Source organism: Cryptomeria japonica, chromosome 5 (genome assembly GCF_030272615.1).
Source record: "Cryptomeria japonica chromosome 5, Sugi_1.0, whole genome shotgun sequence".
Lineage (NCBI taxonomy): Eukaryota > Viridiplantae > Streptophyta > Pinopsida > Cupressales > Cupressaceae > Cryptomeria > Cryptomeria japonica.
The window spans coordinates 50,327,508-50,345,357 of NC_081409.1; the positions used below are offsets into that span (position 1 = coordinate 50,327,508).

General features: G+C 36.7%; 1 protein-coding gene across 1 annotated transcript; it reads right to left on the bottom strand.

Moving 5' to 3' along the window:
- Positions 1-14,218: 14,218 nt before the first annotated feature.
- LOC131040037 (floral homeotic protein AGAMOUS-like) lies at positions 14,219-17,590 on the bottom strand. Its single transcript, XM_057972920.1, has 4 exons — positions 17,507-17,590; positions 17,322-17,392; positions 17,076-17,175; positions 14,219-14,317 (listed from the first exon to the last, which is right to left on the bottom strand). The coding sequence occupies exons 1-4, from the start codon at positions 17,588-17,590 to the stop codon at positions 14,219-14,221; spliced, it is 354 nt and encodes a 117-aa protein (XP_057828903.1).
- Positions 17,591-17,850: the final 260 nt, after the last annotated feature.

The following is a 17,850-nucleotide window of genomic DNA, read 5'->3' on the forward strand; positions in this document are numbered from 1 at the left end:
TGAATAATCTTCATCATCCTTGTAACAAACTCTATGGCCACTGTATGAGATCTATCCATCCAATTACTTGTACGTTGAACCATGTTCCTGAATCTTTCTGCTTCATTGATTGACTGAAATATGTCCTCCATGCACCGACCTCTCTCTCAAGCTTTCTTTTCTTCTCCATTTCTTCTCTAAGCTTGTCTTTCAATGCTTCAAATGAATCGGTAGCATCATCTAAAGTCTGCTTTGCTGTGGATGGTCCTAACTCAAAAGTCTGTATATCATATTCTTCTGCTAGGATCTCACCTTCATATTTGTCTGCTGCCGGTGTAGCTATCTGCAATTTCCTAGATCCAGTCTCATCTCGAATCATCTTGGACATCTTGGTAGCCTTTCTCTTCTCTGTTACTTCATGTGAATGTCCAACAAGGCTCTCTAAATCAATTGCATGGTCCTCATCCTCTACTATGATCACCTTGGTTAATCTTTCCTTCAACCAATCTGGGATAATCGATCTTGTTTCTTGAACTTGAATCTCTTTATGCACTATTTCTTCCTGTCTGGGAGGAGATGTAATTTCATTGTCTTCTTTATCTTCATCTAACTCATAGTCTTGGAGAGATCCATCTGGTCACCCATGCTGTGCCTATCCTTCTTCCTGCCTGTCATTCTGTACCATAGACTCCATGGATTCTTCCACTTGAATTGTTCTCTTCTCTGGTCTAGAAGAAGTACCGGATGATCGATCTCTGTTAGCCTCTTGTTTCTTCTTGGAAGATTCTCTCTTCCCAAGTCTCTCTTTCCTCTTCGAACCTCTTGAATGGAGATTTCCCTCACTGGCACATCGAAGGTTTCCTTCACCTGAATTTCTAGGATTAGGATTGCCTTCACTCACACTAGCTCCACCTTCGGCTGGTTTCTCTTCCAAAGTGAAAGTCATAGCTATGCCTTGTTCTCTCAACTTCTGATGCTGAATGTCAACCCATCTGCGAGTACAAGACAAGACTGGTGCCATCAAAGTATCTAAATCCACGACCTCGGGCTCATTCCAATCCAACCTTATTGATTTGCTTTCTCGATCATAGGATGACTGGATATGTCTGCCACTGTCCTGAGCTTGGTCGGCCACTCTGTAAATCCTGCATTTCCTGATGAAATCTAAAGGTAATCTAGAATGCATTTTCCATTTCACTTCAAGATCATCTAAGAGATTCATCATAAAATCTTCTATTTGGTACTCATGCCTAAACCTTTTGCCGACTGTCTCCTCTAAATGTCCATGTGGATCAAAGCTTTCTCTCAAAGCAAAAGATGAAAAAGAATACAAGGCTAACTCCTTCTCTGCATCATCCATAGCTAAAGCATTAGGACATACCTCAACTGAGTTACCCAAAATGATAGGTACTGGAACTCCATTCTGATATCTGTGTCTGAATGCCTTCACATATGCTGCCAACTGTCTTGTTACTTCAAGTAACACAATTCTGTCTGTCGGATATCTCGGCAACATGTATGGAGGTAAAGGACATCCATGCACTCTAATATAAGTGAACTTGGGAAACTGAATGAACCAAGCACCATACCTCTTTATGAATTCTTGTGCATCCTGAGATAATCTGTTGTGAATTCCACCTTGCAACGTCCTGGTGATGTTCATCGTGAAAGTATCATTAACCAACTTATAGTTGCTCCCTGGTGGATGATGCAAGTAGGCATAGGAATCACAAGCTCTGACCTCGCCGGGTCCTCTTCCAATCACTCCTCTGTGAGGCAGTCTTGCGTATTCAACACTCCTGATCAAGGCATAGATGACATATGAACTCATGTGGAAGGACTTAGTAGCCTTGAGTCTCCTCAACTGTACGTCTAAGCAATGGCTAATCATCCTAGCCCAATGTATCATACCTTTCCCTTGAACAATCACCTGGATGAAGTAAAACATCCACTTCTCAAAATAGAAGGCATGAGGGGCTCCTGTAACTCGGTTGAGTATGGTTATTAAATCTCTGTACTCCTCCTGGAAATCAATCCTGTGCGGTGTGTTCGGGACCTTGCTTAGACGGGGACGACTCTTGAGTAGCCAGTTCTTGTTAATTATGCTTAGGCAAGCATCTAGATCATCTTCGTACATTGACCTGGCTCCTTCTATGCTCTTGTATATCATGTCCCTGTGCTCTGGAAGATGGAAAGCTTCACTTATAGCTTCCTCTGAAAGGTACGCCAAAGTGTTTCCCTCATTGGACACGATCGTTCTGGACTATGGATCATAGTGACGAGCACATTCGATCATCAACTCATGGCACTGAACAGCTGGAGGAAAGCCGGCCGCCTTAATGATGCCACTCTCGATTATTCTCCAGGCGACAGGTGATGGCTTGCCAATGTAAGGGACCTCTCGAAACTTCTTCGTGCTGAAGTTGCCTAAGTTTGTATCTCCAATGTTGCTCCACTTCGACACGATCTTGGTCTCCACTTCTTCGGTCTTCTGATCTTCTTTCATGAGAGCTGAACGACTGGTGGATGGTCCCGCCTTCGGGGTTGCCATACCTACACAACATTTCATAATGAGAACTAGATTTTGCAATGAATAACATAGATTAGAGAGATGAATTTTTTAGGAAACCTCATGATAAGTCTTTAGAGTTATCATTTCCTAAAAAAAATAACGATTGAGCTAGGAATTCAAAATTCAAAATTCAAAATTTAGGCTATGACGACCAACGTTCAAAATTAAAACAATAAAATCAAATCGCCATACCTCAAATCGAGAGCTAACTCTAGAATGCAAAATAAAAAGGATTCGCCTAGGCCAAATTGATGTTATGTGGCCTCAACGTAATCTCCTTAAGCCAACGTTCTTCTTGTCAAGTTCGCCACCCTTCAAGCCTTTTGACGTGTTCTTCAAATGGAAACTTGGACTCGCACCACTTTGGATAGTAGTTCGCACCACCTAGCTTTGTAAACTCCAAATCGCACTTTCAAACACAATTTCGCACTTCCTTGGATATAAATTCGCACTTCTCCCTTTGATCGCATATGAGATGAAAAAATGATAATGTGAAAATAATGATTTTCACCTCTCCCTTTATAGCGCTCACCTCACCATTCACCCCAAGGCCGACTTTTGTGAAATAAAGCAATTTAAATGATTTTAAAATAAATAATAAGGCCGACCTCCATATCTTAGCACTCCTCTTGGTTTTTTTATTAATTAATAAATAATTAATTAAATGCCTTTCATTTTTAATTAATAAATTTTGATTTTTTAAAGGCAAAATAATTAATTAATATTAAGCGCAATGTTTAAATGCTAATTTATTGAATCTCAAAAATTATCGATTTAGCATTTAACATAAATTCAAAAAACATTTGTTTGAGCGCCAAAAATGAAAAGTGGGGAGATTCAAACTTCATCGCCCTGGTCCCTGACTGAGGGACAGGAGCGATCCATCAATTTTGTCTCGATCTTGGCAATTTTGGCGTTCGAGATCTCCATCTCCACGTTGAATTTGGCATTTTGGCTAGGTCCTTTGAACTTGAATGTCTTGCTTGTATGAACTAATGCCTTTATAACCATTATCGCCCTGGTCCCTTGGAGAGGGACAGAAGCGATCTTCATGTTTTCACGTTGATCTTGCATCCTCGAACTCCAATTTTCATCATAAGGCAAATAATAACATCGCTTGTTCATTCCATGCTCGTCCCACTTGCTTTTCACAAGACATTTTGATATTTAAAGGATCATCGCCCTTGTCCCTTGGAGAGGGACAGGAGCGATCCTTGTCTTTCTCCATTTTAAGCTCAAATTGGTAATATTAACGTCTATCTTCCTTTGTATCACCTTCCAAATGATGTTTAAAACCTTGTGCAACCTTATTTCAACGTGATCTTTAAAGGATATCATGTGTTTTGGCAAATATCGCCCTGGTCCCTTGAAGAGGGACATGAGCGATCTCCATGTCCTGGCTCAAATTTGTAAACATTTGATCTTCGTTCTTCGTTCATTGTCTTCCAAAGGACGTCCTTTACTTCGCCAATCCTTGCATTGTCTTGATTTTGAAGGAGCATAAGTGTTTTTTGTAAAAATCGCTTTGGTCCTTGTCCAAAGGACAGGAGCGATATAGGCTCTATAGCTCATTTGATAATACTTTGACGTTCAAAACTTTGGTATATCACCTTCAAAAGACGCCTTGAACCTTTTACAACCTTGTGAAGTCTTGACCTTACGTGATTTTTGCATGAATTAGCCAATACATTCAATATCGCTCTAGTCCCTTCCCAAGGGACAGGAGCGAACTAGGAGTCTTTAGTGTAAATCTTTCAATGTCGATGACCTTTGATGCTTTGTGCTTGACGAAGATGCCTTAAGACGTCCTTGCCACCCCGTTTCTTGTCTTGGAGTGCCTTGAATTTGGAGGAACGACAATATAGCCATTATATCGCCCTGGTCCCTTGGAGAGGGACAGGAGCGATTCTAGCTCTGTAGGCCTCATTTCACTTCGTCATCTTCAAAACTTATATTCAATAGATTCGCAATGTTCTATTCCATTCATCCATGCCTTGGGATCCACTCAAAATGGGCAAGAAAATCATCTACAACAAAAATCGCTCTGGTCCCTTGGAGAGGGACAGGAGCGAACTTAAGCATTTTGGTCCTTCGTTGGCATTTGGTGATCTTCAATTTATCTTCAATAAGTTCATTTCACCTCCTTTCTTGCCTTCAAACATAAACTTGACTTGATCTTTGCCTGAATCTCGCCCTATGAAGAATATCGCTATGGTCCCTTGGAGAGGGACGGGAGCTACAATGTACTTCGCCCTGGTCCCTGACTGAGGGACAGGAGCGATTTTGGCATTTTGGACCATTTTTCTTCATGTTTGCTCTTCAAGTTATATTCATTCGATAAGACATATCCCCTTGGACATCTTCAAATCGTCAAGTCGTTGAAATCTTGCAAGGACAAAGCAATATTTGATTTGTAGCTCCGGTCCTTCACTGAGGGACAGGAGTGATTTTGCTCCTACAGGCCAAAATATCATGATTTTATACATTTTACCACTTCACGAGGCAAAAACAAATTATTCCCAATGCCCAGGATCAAAAATCAAAAAACAGAAAATTTAGTCAAAATTGGTCAATTGGTCAAAAATTCACATTTCATCTTCAACACTTAGACAAATTTAAGCTCTGCATTCAACATTCCAATTGAAAATAGACCATTTTGGCAAAATCATTGCATTCAAAATTTGCATTCTTATAAAAGAAGCTCAAAAGCTCTCAAAATTGACTGGATTCTGGCATAAAAGACGGCAATTAAAACCCCAAGGCTTGACCCTAAATCCAGACAATTGACTGACTAACAAAACCCTAAAAGTGAAGCGAAAAGGGAGTGCAAAAATGAGCAAAAAGAGGGGGTCCCCATTTGCAATGGGGCGATGTGTGAAATGGTCACAACAGGTATCCACATCAAAATCTCTTAGTGTTATGGTGATTGTTCTATTGTGGGTGAATGCTTTATCTATTATCTGGTTTACATTTGTCTTAACCGGTTTGTTAGTAAATTTTCTATATTGGTTAACTACTAAGCTGGTTAAGTGTTTGGGTTCAGTATTTTTTGCTATACTAATTCACCCCCCCCCCCCCGCCCCCTCTTAGTATTCGTCAATTGGTATCAGAGCAAACCTTTCTATAAGGTTAACCACTTGCAAGGAGATATGGGGGAACACACTGTGAGGGAGCTTACTCATCGTCTTACTCAAACTGAGAAAGCCTTTGATGAACTTAAAGTCAAATATAAGGCCTCTCTAGCAAAGAGAAGAGAGCATGCTGAGAAAATGATGGAGCTTACTGAAAACAGTTCTTCTGATGAAGCGAACATGGAAGCCCTAGTTGAAGAAGTTGAAAAACTGAATGAGTCTAATGCCAACCTGAGAAGGGAACTAGAAAGACTGACTATCAGAATGTGTCAAGAGCTTGAGAACCAGAGGAAAGCTGAAGATTTGGTAAAAGACAAAGATCATGAGATCTTCAAACTAAAGCAAGAAATCAGTGCACTTACCACTCATCTACAAGAGAGTAAAGTGGAAAAAGAAGATATGCAAGGTGAACTAAATATGGCTATTTTTGGGAATGCAACCTTGAAGGAATCCAATGCTACTATTTCCAAGGAACTCACTGAGTCAAAGGAAATACTTTCCAAATTAAATAAGAGTACTGTTAAGCTAGAACAAAAGCTTGAATCAGCAAAAACGGTAAAGAATACCATTGGACTAGGTTTTTCTTGATATGAGGAAGGTGAGACCTCTGGAAAAAAAGATGGAGCATCAAAGAAGCAACCAACACCAAAGGATAAAGGTAAGCAAAAGTTCAAACCTGTTTGCTTTAACTGTCTCAAGGAATGACATACTGCTAATGTATGTAGAAGTAAGGATTACAATAATTTTCCCTACTTCTAAACAATAAGCCTAGATCCAATAGACTCAGTGGTAACTGTTATGCATGCAACAAGTTTGGGCATAGAGCATTTGAATGCAGGTCTGTTATACACAACACTAGAAGATATCCTCAAAGGATTCAAGGAGTTTTTCCTAAATCCTCTGTGAACCGGAATCCAAACTGGTATAATGCCTATGACCATCAGTCAGGGGGTGGTGGCTGTCAAGTGGCAACCGGTTGGAGAGCAACCTATTTGATTTGCCATGGTAGCAGTCACACTGCTGTAACATGCAAGAGGAAGAATGGTAGAATGAACAATGGACCATGGAGAACACCTAGAATGGTATGTTATCATTACAACAAATCGAGAAACCCTGCCAGAACCTATAGAATGAGAAAGAACATATCAGATGATATACTAGTCACTCCAGAAGGAAAGATTTATGTTGAAACTATTCAAGTAGATATGAAGACAACATGAAAGAAGAAACCTGAAGAAGTGTCACAAGAAGAACCAGTTTCTGCACCTAGTGTGGAAGTTGTTGAACTAACAAACTAAGCTTCAAAAAAGCTTAGGGGGAACAAATCGGTGAAATATTTTGAACCCTCGGTTTACACCAGTAAAAGACCTTAACCGATATGTGTTACCTGTCAATTGGCAGAAGATCAGAAATGGTAAAAGGCAAAGTTAGGGTTTATAACCTAATGGTGGAGCATTTATTATGGTAGGTGAAGAATTTGTTTAAAAGGGATTTTCAAGTCATTTTCACTTATCAAATTGTGAGAGAAGAAATTCTCAAGTGCAAAGCGACCAAAGACGATTTGTTTTGCGATTCAAAGAGATTTCAAAAACTTTGAAGTAGAATCCAGAGATAGTATCAATTAGTCAAGTGAAGAACAGTAAGCGGTGTTCCAAGTGACCAAAGTGGTTTGTTGCTAGCTACAGTGTCAAAGCCCTAAATCTCTATTTGTGAAGGTATTTCTCGAGTTTCTTTGTTTATCATGGCTTTTTCTTCACACTCCAGTTCAAGTGCACCTATTCATTCAGTGGATTTCATACAAAGGAAGGTGAAATACAATGCCCTATCCCAGATACCTGTTGGTGTTATAGTTGAGGAAGGTATTTTAGATTATATTGATTGCAAAATAGAAGACCTAGGATCCCTAGTGATCTATTCTCAGTTAGGTTTATTCTATGGGGATGACAAGAAGATCAAACCAGAATACAACATCCTAGAAAGAAAGAAACTTCACAATGCGGTCTATTTTCTTGAAGAATTTACAAAAGATCACATCCACATCATCCAAAGCAGAGTGCACAGTGAAAAAATGTATCTTGAGCGGACACATGACATAACACCAGAAGCAATTCATGCCGTCACTAGTTTCTGTAATGTTGGAGAAGTGCCAGGCCTAAGGAAAGTCATTAAGATGGAAATGACCAAGCTCACCAATTCTCTGAGTGACCAACGGGGAATGACCGTTAACACCATCAAGGATGATTTGGTCAAATATGCCTGCATGGTGATCAGATACTACACATTCTATGCTGACAGAATTAACTTTGTCTCTAGTGCTGCGGTTAATGCTGCCTACAGAATGATCATGGAAGATGCCTCATTTGATTTGTGCACCTGTATGCAGAGGCAACTCCTAGTAAACCTAAAGTCTATCAAACGTGACAATGCCTTACGATTTAAATTTGGACAACTGTTGGTAGGTTTGTTTTTCTATTTTCAAGGCTATTTTCTGGGAGTCGATAATATTCAATGGTCTGCTGACCAACCGGTTACCAAACAAATCAGAGAAAGTCTTCAAGCAATGGGAACTAGTTATCTTGAAGTCTTGAACAAATACTTTGATGAATTCAGATGCAAGATGAGCCAGAGGATGAGAATATCTGGCAATATTGTCAAGAAGTATGAAGAGGGCATCTACTTTATCATCAGAGTAGATGAGTGCATAATGGAGGCGGTTGAGCCCATGGGATATGAGGTGATGTATGAAATGGTTGATGGTATGCCTCTACCCTACTTGCCTCACCTCTTGATCCAAAGAAGAAGAGAACCGGCACCTACTTGGAAAGGGTAACACCGGTTGAAGAACCTTCAGTGAAGAAGGGAAAGGCAGTGCCATCGGTATCGGCACCGGTTACTTCAGCAAGTCCTAAAGCAACCAAGCGGTCACCAGCCAAGAAGAAACCAAAATTTGCACCCGCCAAGTTCTTTGAAAGAAAGCGGAAAACTAAGAACACCTCACCAGATTCTGAGGATACAAAACCTGAAGTACAACCTAAAAAGACTAGGCAAATGAGGAAGAAAGCAAAGACAACCAGCAATGAATCGACATCGTCAACATCGGTAAATATAGACATTTCCTCTTACAAACTATTGACACATTGTTAAAGAACTATCAAGAATATTAGGAGAAAAGTGCTAAGTGACTTAATAGATCATTTTGATGATTTTAATGATAATGAAAAGGAGGAAGTCGAATAGGAAGTTATTCAATATCTATGTATTAATGATCGGTCACCATCAGAAATTAGATCTGCAACACCAGATTCTTTATACAATTCTTTAGATAACAAACGGCGCATTGCCATAGAAAAGGAACAAGAAATAAGAAGAAATTTTTGTACAATATTTTCTTGATGTGTCAAATTCAGAGCTCTATGAAGTTATGGATAAATACAAAGGCCTCTTCTTCATGAGAAGAAGAAGACTCTTGTTACTGGAAGGCAAAACCCTGAAGTGGTGAAAGATACACACTCACATGCCAAAGTCGCTCTGAGGTTGCACCAAGTGTCTGAAGCCAACAAGATGGCTGAGAAGGAACCAAAAACCAAAAAATCAGATGAGGTATATGACAATGAAGGAGAACTAGTCACTGAACAGATGGAAACAATTGACGTTGATGCTTTGGATGGTGAAAATGTCACTTTGGATGTAGCAAAGGAAAAGCTTGATAAAGAGAAAGTGGACAAGGAGAAGCAGGACAAAGAAAAGGCTGACAAAGTGCAAGTGGAGAAAGAGAAAAAGAATCAGGAGTAAGAGAAGAGGAAATAAGCAGAAGAGGAGAAAAAGAAATAGTAAGAGGAGAAGAGAAAAGAAGAATAGAAAAGGAAACATGAAGAGGAGAAGAGGAAATAGGAAGAGGAAAAGAAGAAAAAGGAAGAGGAGAAGACGAAACAGGAAGAGGAGAAGAAGAAAAAGAAAGAGGAGAAGAGGAAACAAGAAGAGGAGAAGAAGAAAAAGGAAGAGGAGAAGAGGAAACAAGAAGAGGAGAAGAAGAAAGAAGAAGAGAAGAAGAAGGAAGAAGAAAGGAAGAAGGATGAAGAGAAGAAAAAGAAAGAAGCAGAGGAACAAAAGAAGGTAGAAGAGGAAAAGAAAAGAGCCAAAGCGAAGAAGGAAGCGGCAAAGAGCACTCATGTAGAGACACCAAAGGCAACCGGTAGTCAAGCCAAGCCAGATGACATTACCAGTCCTATTGACCTCCAATCTGTAAATGAATCGGTGCTGCTCCAAAGCATTAAGCTTGCATAGGAGCGACTGGAATAATTAAGGAGAAAAAAGGAGCAAGATGTTATTCAAACTGCGGTTGAAACTCTTACCAGTTTGATTCCTATTACTAACCTCCCCAATACCGATTCCTCTTTGGCCCAACTAAAACTTCTAGGTACAGTTGTGGAAGACCAAGTACAATGCCTAGAAGAGGTGGTTGAATCTAATGCACAAAAGAAGCATCAAAAGGCACTAAACACTACCTTAGTGAAGAAACTGGACGAGCGCCGGTCTAAACTTCAGAATGAACAAAAGGACATAAGAGATGCTATGGATGAGGGAAAACTACTGCTCAGTAAGATAATCCAACCCCATCTATTTTGTGATGATGTGCTTGCACAGAAAGAAGAACTACAATATGATTTGCAGGCATTTATAAGCACCTTCAAGATGCCCTATGATTCCTTCACTACATATGGGCAAACTATTCACCAGTTTCAGCTCCAGTCTACCAGAATTGAGTTGGAGATCAGCAACCAGACTATAGATTTGCAGGAACTTCAACTGGTTCTACTACCCAAACTGCAAATACTTCAGAAGTGCTATCTTAATATGGATGCCTTAACGATCACTCAAGAGATGAGCACAATAGATGCCATGGAGGAATAGGTATCCCAGATGCAAACAGAAAGTGAGGTGGCTACCTCATTACTTCAATAATGGTCTTTATCCATGAAGACCTTCATGCAGGATTTTAAATTGGTTTTTGATAAGTTTCACTCATTATTGTCATAAACATTTATTATATTAATGATAATGAGAAACAGGGGTTATTCTACAAAACTCTGTCATTGTTGATACAGGGGGAGTAGTATTTTGTATTTAAAATTTTGATGAATGTATACTTTCATGTTATCTCTTTAAGGGAGTAGTATACATTGTATTTTCTAGAGAAGGGATAGTGTATATGCTTAGGGGGAGTAATTTTAATTATGGCATTACTTTTTGTTGTAAAACACTTATGTCAAAATTTTCCTAAGTGTTGCCATCAATGTCAAAGGGGGAGATTGTTGGAATTTTTGATAATGATGTTGTGATTGTCATTGATGGACACACACTTGCTTTGAGATCACTTTTTGTATGTATGAGTTATGCTCAACCGGTATTTGTTCCAACTGGTAATATATATTATAGTCTTTAGACTATCGATGTTTTGCAGAAAGTGTTTACCGATCTCAAGTGGTATGAAGACTCAAGCAGTATGAAGACCTCAAGCGGTTTGAGGATCCCAAAGTGGTACGAAGGAACAAAGCTGTTGTTATCATTTTTCCTATCTTCATTTTGACAAACCAGTAATTGGTAAAATGTATGAACCGATAATCGGTAAATGTATGAACCAGTATTACTCTGTGATGAGTTACCAACTAGTATTCTTGTGATTAGTTATCATCCACTGACACTTTGGCGGTGATTCTGTGTCGTGTTGCCAAATGTGCCCAGATGCACTGAACCTAGGAACTTGCAATGTAATCCTATTGGACCGACATGAAATCAGATTCCTTTATAAGGACATCATGTCTAGGGTTTTAGGTGGTTGATGAGGTTTCTGTATGTGCAATCATAGAAGAAGATTAGGTCTATGTGAAGAAACAGAGTGTGGAGATATTGAAGATTGAGGTAATGCTGAAATGCATTAACAATGAGCTATCAAGGATCTAACGAAGCATATTGTGCTAGTATTTAGATCACTCACTTGTTGATTACTCACATCTTCAACAAGTCTAAAACCCTTAACCGGGTAGGCCTGACAAAGCCTTTGTAAATCCTCTAACAAGGTGGTTCACAACTATGGATCTGAAGTCCTCTCACAAGGTAGTTTTTAACAGGACTTATCTCCTAACAAAGATTTAGATTCCTAACAGTATCTGTTCTGGTGAAGAACATTGTATGATCTTAACCAGTCTGACCTTAACCGGTTTGGTTACTATTCTGTAGATAGTTACTTGTGAGTTTCATCTCACCATTTTTTTTCCCATTTGGGTTTCCACGTCAAAATCTCGTGTTATGGTAATTGTGCTCTTGTGGGTGAATGCTTTATTTTCTGTTTGGTTTGCATTTGTCTTAACCAGTTTGTTAGTAAATTTGCTATACCGGTTAAGTGCTAAACTAGTTAAGTGTTTGAGTTCAGTAAATTTGGTATACTAATTCACACCCCCCCCTCTTAGTATTCATCAATCCAAGTTAAGTTAAGAATAAGTTAGGAATAAATTACTAATAAAAGTAATTTAAACTAATAGATTTATCTACAATTTTAGTGTGTTTGATAAAAGATCTTAAATATTTATTTACAATGATAGAATAATCTATTCCTTTGATGTATGTTCTATTTCATCTAGCTTGGTATTAACAATCATAGGAAACTTGTACAAATATTAGATGACTACACATTTTCTCTGCATTGCTAACTCCTGGTACTAGAGAGACCTAGAATTGATTATGTTTTGGGTTTGATTATATTTTTAGGGATAGAGTATTCTTCATTCTACTTGATTTTTTTGTATCAAATGACCCATCAATAGGAATAAAATCACCCAATCATCAATAAATTTGTTCTTTCTAATATGGAAAAGGATAATGCTACTAAAGAGGAATAGAATGATAATTTCATGCAACTTATAAGCTACATTGAATATCTAGTTAGTCTCTCTGGTCCATTTTCAATGGAATAGTTTCTATACATTAAGTGCAAAAGATGATATACTAGTTGTTGGAAAATTAATAGTTATGGGGTACGATGTAAGTGATAGATGTACTAAATATAGAAATGGGGAGTTTGGGGCATAATATTATAAATAATTTGTTGAAATTTCTATAACATTTTTAATGGAAAGAAATCTATTAAGACTTTACAATAGATATTCAAACATATTTGAAATGCATCAACAAAATATTTACCCAGATAGCTCAAATGGTTGATATGGATCTCCCATATTTAGTGGTGAAGGGAATTCTGAGTGATCGACAATTGAACATGCATTAAATGTGGAGTTTATTTAGTCAAGTTCTTGATTAATATTTTTAAAAGGTGATATCATAAGAGCAAGAAGGAACATTTCCTAGTCCAAGGTGTATTTAATATAGTGAAATATTTTGAGGATAAAATTAGATGTTCTCTATTATATTAGTATCAAAATACTTAGTTTCTGTCGGTTTCAAAAGACTAGTTCTAGGAGTTTGAAGAAAAGGTGATCTCAAAGGAATACTATTTTTATATTAGTTTAGACAATCACTAGATGAAAATAAGAGTTTCTTGTCAATATTTTAACCATAAGATAATAGAATTTGAACTCATTCAAAAGTCCCCATAGGAGTTTTTCATGAAGATTGATGCCAAATTTAATCAGATGAAAGGACCTAATCCCAAGATAGTTAATAATATAGAATAATTTTGAGTTATAGTTGCATGAGATGGATTATAAAATAGCTAAAGGAAGTTAGTGAAATATTATCATTGTGTGATCTATTTGCAAATAATATTTTTTTTGGATTAAAGTAAGTGTGGAAGGACCCCAAACAATTATATATCTAGCATCGACAAACACAAGCAAAATTGAGAAAAAACTAGTCACATCGACAACAAAATAGGGCAACTAGGCAAACAACGAAGTTGGAGCCAAAATAGAGTACAATTTATTTTGAAACACAACTTTGTACCCATGAAGACTTATACTTGGGATGCTTATTCCTACATTGGACAATAGTCTAGGTATATACAATATTACAATCAGGACAACTTTGATCTAAAGACAAAAGTGGGTCATCAACATCAAGGACACCAATAGTAGCAATGAAACAATATTATTTAGTGTAACAACATTACCAATTGAAGTAACCAAAAAATAATTACTAGTAGAAGTAGTCACACCATCATTGACAACACCAGTTAGAACGATAATAAATATGATACCACATATTTTACCATTACAAACAACTCCTATGGGAAAATAAGTATTGATAGGAGTAGAAGAAGCCAAAGAAAGAGATGATCTAGCACAAGGAGGAGAGGGAAAAAGTGTGTGTGGATCTGAGTTCTTAAAAACAACATCATCCTCAAAAGCAACATCAAGAAAAATTATAAGGTGGTCATTAACAATATTCTTCCACTAGGTTGATGAAGAATACCTATGAGCATTCTAGGAGTATTTAGAAGCCAAATTTATGATGGCAAAACAACACCTACTACAAAAGGGAATCCCCTCATAGTCTACTAGCTAGCACCAAGATTTTCATTAACCTATATAATGTCTTCTCTAGGCAGAGCTTTTAAAATATCCACTTCAACTAGAATTGGAGTGAATGAAGTGTTCCCAGAGGCTTTAGTCATAAGGTCCACCTACAAAAATATTGTTAAAGAGTTACCAATAGCCTCATAGGAGGCTTCAAAATACCAAAAATGGAAGGGAATATATAGAAAAATTACCCACAGGTACAATGCCACTCAAATCTTTCAAAGAGTTACAAGAAGACACCTAGGATCACACCAAGAGGGGATGAGAATACCACCTCGAAGGACCATCATCAATCACAACCTATCGATCCTATTTAGAATCAAAGCACACCAATAAAGAAACCTCTAGTAGAAGGGTAATGCTCTATTTTACCCACAACCACATGAGACCAAAACTCCTAAACAAAATGATAGATTAAGTCATGATTGGAAAAATATTCCTCACATTCTAGCACCATATTCCTTAGAGTAATCATAGGAGTGGTATCAACATAGGGTACTGACTTAACAAAGCCCTTTATTTTCCCAAAAGTTGTGATCTTAGCACAAAAATTAGTAGGTAAGATTTTCCTAAGTGGATCAGCATAGGAATGATCCTAACTAGAGTGAGAGGATCTAGGGAGAGAAAAAACACCCAACTTCATAGAAGAGGTATAGGATTTTGGAGCTAGAGTGACAAGCATATAACCCCTCACAAAAAAATCCCCAGTCACAACCATAGTAGGACTTGCATTAGGCTACAAAAAAACCCCTCTAGGAGACAAAAGATCCACCACCAAATCAAGTTGAGACAAATCTACAATAGAGGGTAGCATCCTAGGGAGGGGCAAGTATACCAAATTTGAAAAAAACAATGAGTGGGAAAGAGCAAAAGATATCTTTGGAGGTGATCTTCTATTCATGTTATGTCAACCTTACATCAAAATTTGTTGTCTATAATGACATAATGGGATAAAATGTTTTATAATACAAAATTTCATTTTTAAATTGTACATGTCGATTCATTTTGTGGGTATTTAGATAAAATAGGTTTTTTCATTACTATCTATCGGCCCCACAAGCCTATAATTATAAATATAATCCCAATTGCAAAGGCTCTAAATTTAAATTTTGGAATATGATTTAGTTTTATGACTTTATTGTTTATATGAAGCTAAAATCCTTGTTAGAAATTCAATATTTTAGGAATTGTTTTCCTTAAAAGATTGAATCATTTAAAGTTTGCTAGAGCTTATTGTATGAGACAATCCAAATCTCACTTAGATACTTCAATCTTAGTCATTGATAAAATTGAAAGCAAAATGTTTAAGTGTCAAAAGCTTTGATTAGAGGAATTTATATTTCTCTCCTATTGACACATGCAAAATCTCATATTAAAAGTTTCCCCTACAATCCTAAGGATTTTGACATTTAGACATGAATACTAGTCAAGTTCTTAAGGATTTAGACTATATCTACAACACAATAAAAAAATATTGTGATGGAGATAAAGACAAAGATTTTATATATGAACCAAGTATGACCTCCACATAATTTCTATTACAAGGATGAAGAGCCAACCATGACTAAATGGATAATTTGATCTGGGTTAAGGTTGAATCCTTGTGAGCACTAATAATATACCCACTTCAAAATCATGAGAACAATTTAAATGAACAAATGGTTGAGAAAAGGCCTCTTGAAACAAAAGAAACACATATATATGACCTCAATATTTTAGTTATCCTATAATTCTCATTAATAGTTTAATAAAAAAAAGATGTCCATAATATATAGTACTATGAGTTTCTCATACAAGGTCATACAAAGTAAAATAAATGCAACAAGTCGAAAATATCAATCAATACAAATATCTGAATTGAAAATCAAACCTCCAAACGTTTTTGCACACTATAAAAAATGAAATTATTTAAGATGTCAATGCTAGATATTTTCATGCAAACCAAATTTTGAAAGTTCTGCAATATTGTGGTTTCTTATTGTATCTCAAATAGTGAAAGCAATTCTTTAAAAGAATTCATGACTATATATCAAGATATCAAAATTTGTGAAAAGAGGTTCTCTTCAAACTAGGGTGTGTTATGGAAAAAATAAAAAGATTCAAAAAGAAATTCAACAATATATTTATGGACCTACATCCAAGGATTTATCCACTTAGACCACTAATCCAGAAATTGAATCATTGTGCATAAAAAATTCTCCAATAATTGAAACCATTCAGCTCATGAACCTAACATTCTCTTTGGCTACACGTGTTGGATTCAATCAATTGGAAATTGAGAGAGATCAACAGCTTTTTTTTAAAAAAAGCTATAAACTTTTCTTTCAAGAGGCAAAGACTTAAGGATCATTTTAGTTTCAATTGTACATTATTTTAAAGATGTGTTTTTATTTCTTTCTCATTAAGGACTTAAAACACACACTATAAATTTTATTCCAATAGCAACAATATTAGGGTTTAGATTTATACACCTCGTTTTTCATTCCAATGAATTATCTTTTTGCCTTGAAACGTGCATTTAAGATTTCTTGGCGTAGCAGATGTAAATAAGCCCCAGACAATGGTGACACTAAGCATTAAGTGTAAAATTAACATTTGATCAAAACACTTGTCACACGTATTTCTTTCAAAATTAACTCTTAATCGCTTAACCTTTTTACTTGATAAAATGTTAAAAAATGCTTTAGAGACATAGGTGCTCTCTCTAATTCTTCATTATTGTTATCCCATATTTCAATCCGACTATCCTTTATAATTGTTTGTATATATTAATAACAAATTCATTGTCAGGTTCAATTCATATCCAAATAATAATTATTACCATATAATATAAAGAAAATTCCCCCTGTTTGATTGGCCTACCTTCTTTGATTTTATACATGAAAGGCCCTTTTCCAGCTTAGCTTCAAGCAGCTGGAGGTCTGGTACGCTTAATGATATAAGGGTATCTCCCATTAGTTGTCTGTGAGAAAGAACAATATTTATAAGTCACCTTACGTTAATCTGATAAGAAATTAATCTTGAAAATCATAAATAGTGTAAAGCCACTAACTTTTGTGCTAAAAATATGTATGATATTTTGCATTTCAAGATAGACAGAAGTAAAACCTGATAGAATTCATGAGAATATCACTTTGATGGCCAAGTCTTAGGGCTTCTCCTCGCAAAAATCTCAAGGTCTGATGACATTGCATAGTTACGAATCACGATCAGTCTAAGTAAACTATAATGGACTTCAATACCAAAATTCACAAACACTAATCTTACAACTTTGTTAATTTTATTGGAGTTACCTGTGTATCAGTCTCCATAACAAGCTCATCTCGCGGCATCTGATCAGGGTGCTCATTAAGGTACTTCTCAATTGTTCCTTCCATACTTAACCAGAAAGAAAGAACATGCAACGAAATGATTACTAACAGAACCTCACAAAAAGCTTGAAGGAAATTTTCACTTTCTTGCTAGCCCATTTTAAAGTTAGAATCCTATAACAAGTTCCTACATATTAATAAAACATGATACATTTTGTAGAAGGGCAAGTTCAAAACAAAGATAAATATAATAAGTACGTTTTTTTAATCTCAATATAAAGTAAAGTACAAATATTTATTAAAAAATGATAAATTTTATAAAAAAC